This window comes from Danio rerio, chromosome 8, assembly GCF_049306965.1.
Source record: "Danio rerio strain Tuebingen ecotype United States chromosome 8, GRCz12tu, whole genome shotgun sequence".
Taxonomy (NCBI): Eukaryota; Metazoa; Chordata; class Actinopteri; order Cypriniformes; family Danionidae; genus Danio; species Danio rerio.
Window position 1 is genome coordinate 64,254,172 of NC_133183.1, and position 9,798 is coordinate 64,263,969.

General features: G+C 42.6%; 1 protein-coding gene across 1 annotated transcript; it reads right to left on the reverse strand.

Annotated features, from left to right (window-relative positions):
* Window positions 1-1,519: 1,519 nt before the first annotated feature.
* On the reverse strand, window positions 1,520-4,287 carry trh (thyrotropin-releasing hormone). The gene is given in 3 exon segments (NM_001012365.2): window positions 1,520-3,049; window positions 3,950-4,115; window positions 4,214-4,287. Coding segments are annotated over 2 exon segments (600 nt in total). The 5' UTR covers window positions 4,113-4,115; window positions 4,214-4,287; the 3' UTR covers window positions 1,520-2,612.
* Between the last annotated feature and the right edge of the window lie 5,511 nt (window positions 4,288-9,798).

Sequence of the window (9,798 nt, forward strand, 5' to 3'; positions counted from 1 at the left end):
ATATTAGACTAGATATTCTTCAAGACACTAGTGTTCAGCTTACAGTGACATGTAAAGGCTTCACTAGGGTAATTAGGGTAAAGTTAGGGTAATTAGGCAAGTCATTGTAGAACAGTGGTTTGTTCTGGAGACTATTGAAAACAAATGTAGCTTAAAGGGGCTAATAATTTTGACCTTAAAATGGTGTTTAAACAATTAAGATCAGCTTTAATTCTAGCCGAAATAAAACAAGTAAGACTTTCTCCAGAAGAACAAATATTATCAGACACACTGTGAACATTTCCTCAATCTGCTCAACATCATTTGCAAATATGTTAAAAAGAAATCAAATTCAAAGGGGGGATAATAATTGTGACTTCAACTGTACTTAAAGCAATGTAACTTGCCATTATTGGCTTGGTAATTAATAGTTAATTATGAAATTATGGGCACTTTATTTATTATTTATTTAAATTGCACTGGTCAACTCAACTGTAGTGTTTGTCCATATGTGACCCAACAACCCAGCATTTTAACCCAGAGACGACATCAGTCAAAACCTCATATTTAAAAAACCTCAGGTTTATACACACATCTACATGTGATATGTGATATTAATGCAGTATATTAGATTTTAGTCATTGGGTTCTTTCTGATAGCAATAGTAATTGCAGGATATTTGTGTAAACTTTCATGGCAGCAGTTTAATTTTCAGGAATATGTTATTACATCCCTCTTTTCAATCTGTATTCTTTAAATATATATATATATATATATATTCGTGAAATCAGCATCAATGACAACAATAGGATGTTTTATTTCTTTGCTCTACAATGACATTTGCTGCTTGTTCAAACACTCTAAGAAATGCTGGGTCATTTAAAATTAAATTGGGTAAAATATGGACTAACATTGGGTTTAATGTGGTTCTGTTAATGTAATTAAAATAATTAACCCAGCAGGTGATTTAGTTAGTCCGTATTACACCCAGAATTAAGTTGTCATAACCTACAGCATTTTGTAGTTTGAGTTAAGGGAGTTAAAACAACACAATTCGTATTTTTTTGGGCAACAATTTGTTTATCTTAAATCCACTTAAATGTGTAAAAACAATTAATTGAACTTAATTTGTGCACTGATTGAGCTTTAAAAAACATTTGTACAGAATCACGTATTGGTCGCGCTGTCAGTGAACTGAGTCATCCTCTATAACAGCACTGCAGATATTCAGTTATGAGCTCGGTTTATTATTCTAAACCAGAAATCATCATTAAACACCCCTCTGCATGACTTTCCCTCTCTCAGAGTGTGTTTCTGATCTCTTCACCACTGCAGTTTTAAAAAATCCACAATTCTTTTTCTTTTATTTGATCAGTTTCTGTGAATTTTCGCTTCATTTATTTATTTATTTATATATTTATTTATTTATTTATTTATTTATGTATTATGTTTATTTATTTATTTATTTATTTGTTTATGTATTTATTATTTGCATCTGAACCCGCTGTGTATGTTTAGAACTCAAACCCAAAAGCAGACATTCGCATCGAAAGCATTTTATTGTACATCATCATCATCATCATCATCATCATTTATATGCTCTTTTATCAATTGAACAAAAATAAATCATGGAAATGTACAGGTCAAACTCATGCAAGAATTAAATCACTGTAGAAAAATATCTCGGCAACCCGTTTCACTGTTTTTGCGAACCCAAACCCGATGGCATTTACACTGAGCAAAAGTGCGAGATCCGTGCTGATGAGCGCAGAAATGCTTCCAGAACAGACCGACGGAGAGAGCAGATCTCCGGTCAGCTGAGGAGCATTTCGCGCCGGTGTCCGGACAAATCATGATGCCCATCAGATTATACAGAGCAACACTGTGTTTGACTGGTTCTGAGGTTGGGGTTAGGGGTTGGGTGATATCAGCCTCAGAACTACATCAAACATTTACACTATACAACCCGATGGGCGCATATTCAGCGCTACCTACTTTTGGAAAAGGAGTTATGGGACGGTTTGACATTGGGGTAAAGCTGGGTTTATACTCACACATTAGGTCTTTCTCCTTGATATAATTTTAAAAAAGTCTTATTTACTAATTCTAAACACTGAAATCATGCTATCAGCCAATCTTCCTATGGGAGGTATGAAATCCGACAGCACAGACAGACATTGAGGAAGAGTTGGTTTTATTTTCGCGTTCATATTTGAACAGTGTCAATGGTGGCATGCTGCCTATATTGTTTACCACATTACACTCTGAATATTGGGTCTGAAATGGCATGCAAGACTTCAAAACAACACCAGCACTATTAACTGACTTTAAACAATGTTTGACAGATCATAATTTGACTGATAATGTGATTCCACTATTTATAATTGGCAAACAACACTTTCCTGAAATCACATCATTAAGGAGACAGTCTGAACGTGCGCATATAAACCCAGCTTTACCCCAGTGTACAGCAGACACCGGAGGACTCCCCGCGCAATTACGCGCGCCGGAGAAACAAAAACGCGTCACAGGTGAATGAGGCTTTGAACTGTCGCTTCGAAAACTGGCACATGGAGAGACAGGTGTGTTTCCCGAACACTTACTGAAGCGTCCGTTCACCCGCCCGCCGAGAGTTACTCTAGCCCCGGCAGCTCGTCCTCCAGCTCCGCGCGCCGGCCCGGGTGCTGCCGCTTCTCCGGGGCTCCGCTCGTGTCCAGGAGCTCCAGCAGCCCGCAGCCGGCGTCCGCCCATCCCTCGCACCGCCTCTTCCCAGGGTGCTGCCGCTTCTCCAGCTCAGCTGAGTGTCCATCTGCCTCCTGCAGCTCGCGCCGGCCGGGGTGCTGCCGCTTGTGGAGCAGCATCAGGTAGCGTTTCCCGGGGTGCTGCCGCTTGGAGAGCTCGCTGAGCGCAGTGGGGTCCTCTAGCATGCCCAGATCCAGAGGCGCGCGCTTCCCGGGGTGCTGCCGCCTCCAGCGCTCCATCTCCACCTCCGGCTCCAGATCCTCCTCGCGTTTCCCGGGGTGCTGCCTCTTGCCCGGGTGCTGTCGCTTCTCCATCCACTCCGGCTGATCTGCTCACACACACACACACCCACACACACACACACACGGCACTTCTGTGAGTCAACACACACACTCCAGTGTCTGCCTGTGTGGAGTAATGTCTAGTGCAGTGTTCAGTGTGGTGATGCTATAGTTGCTTGTATGCGTGGTCAATGAGCTTATATTATATTAGAGAACACCACCACATTACTGCAGTGAAAATAAAGTCCACTACAGCATTTATGAGCTCATCAGTTCACTAATGCAGCACTCATTAACAAACAGTTAAACACTATAATGCACATACACTGCCTAGAGTTCACAAACACCTTAGTGTTTACTCTATATTAATCATATGTTTTCATGCAGACAGTTGCTCAATATAGCGACAATTACACCCATGATAAACACTTTTCTACATCAGTGTAGAGTTGCGCGATAAATGCGTTTAGTAAGAGTTTAATGGCAATAGTTTATATTAATTTAGCCAACGACATTTGTATTCATTTCAGTTTTAGTAAACATACAGTAAACGATAATTTACTGAAGTCACAGTGTCGTTATAATGTATATCAGGCCTACAGCAATAACTGACTAATAACGCAACTTTAAACCAACTATAATCATCTTCGTATAGTGTTTAATTGTAGAATTACGCAGTCACCAAAATAACCCTCAAACTGAGCGAAACTGACATTGTGCGTTCAGCTTTGTGATAAATAAGAAGTACAGCACAGAAACAGCCTGTAAAACGCTTTGTGTTGCGGCGAGTCAGATTAAATTACACATTAAAGTGGACTGAACATAAAACAAGTTATCCCCCGACAAAACTCAAGATTGTTTCAGCTCATTTAAACTGTGGCAATCTTTTTTTTGTAAGTTTCTGACTAGGGTGTGTGTGTGTGTGTGTGTGTGTGTGTGAGCTGCACCGTTCTCGCTGTTCTGCTCCTCCATCTGTGTGAGGATGGAGCGCAGCAGCAGATCCTCCGCCCGCTGGAACAGCTCCTCCTCGGCCGGGCCGTCCTGCCCGCGGACCCCCGGAGCTCCGGACACCGCCACGCAGGCCAAGACGAACACACACACCGCCCGCATGTCCTGACGCACACACAAACACACACAGGGTCATCAACATCTTCACACACACACACACAGATCAGATCACACACCTGGAGACGCTCGTGCACGCAGCTCACCTGCAGAAGTGGACTCCTCAGGTGTATCTGCTGCTGAATCTGATGCTGTGGGTCTGCAGGTCAGCAGAGTGGATGCAGCTGAGAGGCGCGCGCGCGTTTATAAAGGCTTGTGACATCACACCGGGGGCTTCGGGACTCTGACGTCATCCGGACGGGGGCAGAATGACGCTTCTGAGGCTAAAACAAAACAAAAAAATCAAAAAAAAACAAAACAAAAAAAACACCTCCTTCATTCATAAAAGTTCCTGACTCCAGTAATCAATCATCATCCAGCAGAGCGCACACACACACATACACACACACACACACACCATATGCTGGAGTCATTCACTGCAAATACTACAGTGTTTACATATATAGTAAAGTGGGTTATACTGTTCACAGCGGAATGAACCACCAACTATTCCAGCATACGTTTTACACAGCGGATGCCCTTCCAGCTGCAACCCATCACTGGGAAACACCCATACACACTCATGCACACTCACACACACACACACACACACACACACACACACACACACATACATACACACACACACACACACTCATACACTACGGCCAGTGTAGTTGATCAGTTCCCCTATAGCGCATGTGTTTGGACTGTGGGGGAAACCGGAGCACCCAGAGGAAACCCACACCAACACGGGGAGAACATGCAAACTCCACACAGAAACCCCAACTGACCCAGCCGAGGCTCAAACCAGTGACCTTCGTGCAGTGGGGCGATTGTGCTACCCCCTGTGATGCCCTGTTTTGTGAGTTTAAGGTTATCGCACACAATGCAAAAATTATCGTTGGTAATTTCCGCTCGTTAAAAATAAATTCAACATCACGGTGAGCCAATCGTTGACACTCTGACACACTTTCATCTGTCATAACTACAGTAAACTGTGGTGTGCTGTCGTGTAATACACCTTATTGTTCTCAAAAACCACAATCATTAGGTCAAATTCTGATCATTACAGTTTTGTAAGTAAGGGATAAAGTACATGCAGCCGGTGATGATCACAGAATAAAGCACTACAGGTTCATCAGCAGCTGCTGTAAAGACTGAAGGGTTCATTCTGTGATAATCACCAGCTGGATGTACTTTACACTGATTATTACACGACTACTGACCACAAACTAAACTATTAGACACAAAACACTGACCCTAACCTTAACTTTTTAATTAAATGTAAAGCTTGCCGAGAGAAACAACAGCTAAACGCAGCTACATTAAGCTGCATATCATCAATAATATCACATAATATTTTTCAGTCACAAGAGGACGTCAAACAGCCCAGAGCACCAGAGAGAAATATGCATACAGTTATGCTTAAAAGTTTACACATCCCTTGAAAAATCTGTTAAAAAGTGAATTAAGAGAGATCATACAATATGCATGGTGTGGTTAGTATACTGAGTAACATTAAAAATGTTTATATACACAAAAACAGAGCTGAAGTTATTAAAATAACTAATTAAAGAACTATCATGCTTCAGATCACTGCTGGTGTGTATGTTTTGTGAGAAATAGCTGTGCAATAATCAGTGTAAAGTACATCCAGCTGGTGATTATCACAGAATGAACCCTTCAGTCTTCTACAGCAGCTGCTGATGAACCTGTAGTGCTTTATTCTGTGATCATCGCCGGCTGGATATACATTATCCTGTTAATAACATTCTGGAATTCTGTGATTGACCAATCAGAATCAGGTCTTCCAGAGAGACAGGTCATACACATGTTTTTTGTGGTTTGGACCAGCATCACACTGTCAGTGCTTGACCTGCTGCTTTGCTTCATCAGTCTTTCCTCCTAGACGTCCTGGATTTTCTGCCAGAATCCCGGCGAGCCACAAAAGGATCCAGGAGTTCATCTGAGCCCTAAAAGCAATCGTGCTGGCTGGTGCTGGTCTGGAGAGTTGATTATGCAGAAGCGCTCGTACAGTCGTACAGGCGGCGTGTAATGCAGTAAATCAGGCCTCTTTATGCGCTGTCACGTCCAATACTTCAGCCGTCAATATCAATCATCTCATACGGATCACAGACAGAAGAGGACGAGGAATTAATAGCTGCACATTTGAGGAGATCCAAAACTCCAGCCCACAAGAGGAAATACTGCAGTGTTTATAAACCGCACTATAGTAAAGCACCTGAACTCAGTTGCTATGGTAACACAACAACTATACTCGTTGATCTGTTGTGGTGATTCTACTGTTGCTATGGTAACACAACAACTATACCAATTGATCTGTTGTAATGATTCTACTGTTGCTATGGTAACACAACAACTATACCAATTGATCTGTTGTGGTGATTCTACAGTTGCTATGGTAACACAACAACTATACCAATTGATCTGTATTGGTGATTCTACAGTTGCTATGGTAACCATGGTAATGCTATGGTAATACTGTAGTGTTTTACAGCTATAGGGTACATTATACTACAATACGCCACAGTTTACTGCAGTAAACACTAGAGTACACTACAGTATTTATCACAGTTGATCAGGTCACTCTAGTCAACACTGCAGTGTGCTGGAACATTCACTAAAGAGTTGCAAATACTACAGTATATCCAGTATAATATGCTTTACTATAGTATGGTTCAGATCAGTATAGTGTTTACTGTAGTATTTTCCCGTTTAGAACATGATGTTGGGCAATATATGCAAATGACTCATGATAATGTTGTAATGTTATGATGTATATATGTCAGTGAATTAGGACACATTTTCTATATGTGTAATCTAAACATGATCTTGTGTGTGATGTGGGTAATTTGCATATATCTGTGTGTATCGGGTTTCAGTGTGTGTGTTCATATGAGGAGGACTAAAGCTGTATTGCGCTGCTAATTGCTCCTCATCAGGGCTCATCAGTGTGTCCTCAAGCGCAACTCCAGGACCAACTTTAGCTCCGCATGTTCGCCCGTGGCTTTCTACACCTACTCTTTAAATCTGTGCTTTGTTCTGTGAAATAGTCATCGTATTGTGTTTACAAAGGCCTACACACACACACACACACACACACACACACACACACACACACACACACACACACACACACACACACACACACACACACACACACACACACACACACATGCACACACTGAGAGAATCACTTATAATAGTGCAAATTAGCTGACAAGGAGATCTGACCCAAAGGTCGTGCTGTCAGCCTGTAATTACTGCATGAACGTGAACACACACACACACACACACACACACACACACACACACACACACACACACACACACACACACACACACACACACACACACACACACACACTGTTTAATGGTGTAGCAGAGCGTCACATTAAGATGCAGTCTGTTTTATTTGTGCAGAACTCAAAGGCGAAGCGAGCAGCACCAGCGGCTTCACCACCATAATGATCAGTGTGTGTGTGTGTGTGTGTGTGTGTGTGTGTGTGTGTGTATTTATCTGGCTGTTCAGATATGTGTGTGTTCGGCTTTTCAGATTACTGTGTGTGTGTGTGTTCGGCTGTGTGTTCGGTTGTTCAGATGTGTGTGTGTGTGTGTGTGTGTTCGGCTGTGTGTGTTCGGTTGTTCAGATGTGTGTGTGTGAGTGTGTTTAGCTGTTCAGATGTGTGTGTGTTCGGCTGTTCAGATGTGTGTGTGTGTGTGTGCGTGTGTGTGTTCAGCTGTTCAGATGTGTGTGTGTGTTCTGCTGTTCAGATGCAAGTGTGTGTGTGTGTGTGAGTGTGTGTGAGTGTATGTTCGGCTGTTTAGATCAGTGTGTGTGTGAGTCCAACCCGAGACTAGTGAGGTGTACCTAATAAAGTGGCCGGTGAGCGTGTCAGAAGTCAACAAACACTCATTTTAGAGGCATTTCTCAGAGCAGTTGTATTTGTATGACAGTGATCATTGCTGTGACGGCACTGTTAATGTAATCTTAAAGATGTTTAAAGTAATGTTGACTCTTTCCACAGCACATTTCTGTTCCTATGAAAGTGTCACAATATTGAATTGGAAAGTTTATATATTTGTTTTCGCCTGAAACTTTCCAGATGTCACTCCACACGGAAAAGACACAAAGACAAGAGCAGACAGCCTGGACGAAAACAGCCCCAGCTGACTGACAGAGCGTGCGGCTGACACACACTCTTAGCCTAAACTGCTTGTTATCCCAGAGATTTCTCTCCAGGTGAGACGCAAACACTGCAGAAATAAATAAAGCCTCTGCTTGTGTTAACACTGAGTCCAGATACACGCTGGTGACTGATACACACCCTCCCCACTGCTCTGCTGCCTGACACTGGGCTGACAGGGGTCACCATGGCGATGTGTGTGATTGACAGCTGCAAGGCGGAGTCCGGATGCTGCTTCTGCAGAGGTCAGCGGGTGATGCTTTGGGACACGAGTCCAGTCACACACACACACACACACACACACACACACACACACACACACACACACACACACACACACACACACACACACACACACACACACACACACACACACACACACAGAGTCATAACAGAACATTTCAGACATTTTCATTTGTTTTCCTCAAATTAGAATGCTGTATAACACATGTATGAGCATTTGATTCTGTAACTAATTGTTAAGTTATCGTTAAACTTTATAAATCACAGACAGCAAAAAATAACAAAATCAACAAGTAACAGAGTCGACGATAACAGAGTCAACGGTGACAGAGTCGACAGGTAATAGAGTCAACAGGTAACAGAGTCAACGGGTAACAGAGTTGACGGTGAAAGTATCGGAGGGTAACAGAGTTGACGGGTAACAGAGTCAGCGGGTAACAGAGTTGACGTTGACAGAGTTGACGGGTAATATAGTCAACGGGAACAGTGTCGACAGGTAACAGAGTCCACGGGTAACAGAGTTGACGGTGACAGAGTTGATGGTGTTAGAGTCGGAGGGTAACAGAGTTGACGCTGACAGAGTTGACGGGTAATATAGTCAACGGGAACAGTGTCGACAGGTAACAAAGTTGACGGTGACAGAGTTGACGGTGACAGAGTCCATGGGTAAAAGAATCAACGGTAACTGAGTTAACAATGACAGAGTCGACGGCTAACAGAGATGACAGTAACAGAAGAGGCGGTAACAGAGTTGCCGATAATAGAGTCGATGGTAACAGAGTCTACGGGTAACAAAGTTAACAGTGACAGAGTTGATGGTAACAGGGTTGACAGTAACAGACTCTTTGGTAACAGAGCTGATCGTAACAGAGTGGACGGTAACAGAGTATTTGCAGGCCCTTAACTCAGACTGATTTAGTGGATTGAGAACATACACATAGAGGAGTCTGATCTCAGTATCATCACAGCCTGATGGTGAGAGCAGTACACTTGTCATTCTGTCTCTTTCATTCTCGATACAGCCACATACTGTCACTTCATGAAAGCCAGTGACTTCTCCTCGACTGATTCTCATATTATATAATATTTTAATCTTTGATTTCCTCTCTGAATAACTTCATCCTCCACCATGTCCTCGGAGGGAAAACCCCTATAGTCACGTATGAAGCACATGATGAGTAATGCATGCTGTAACCGTGGCTTGGAGGAGGAGTGGATCTAAAACACTGTGAAAAGTT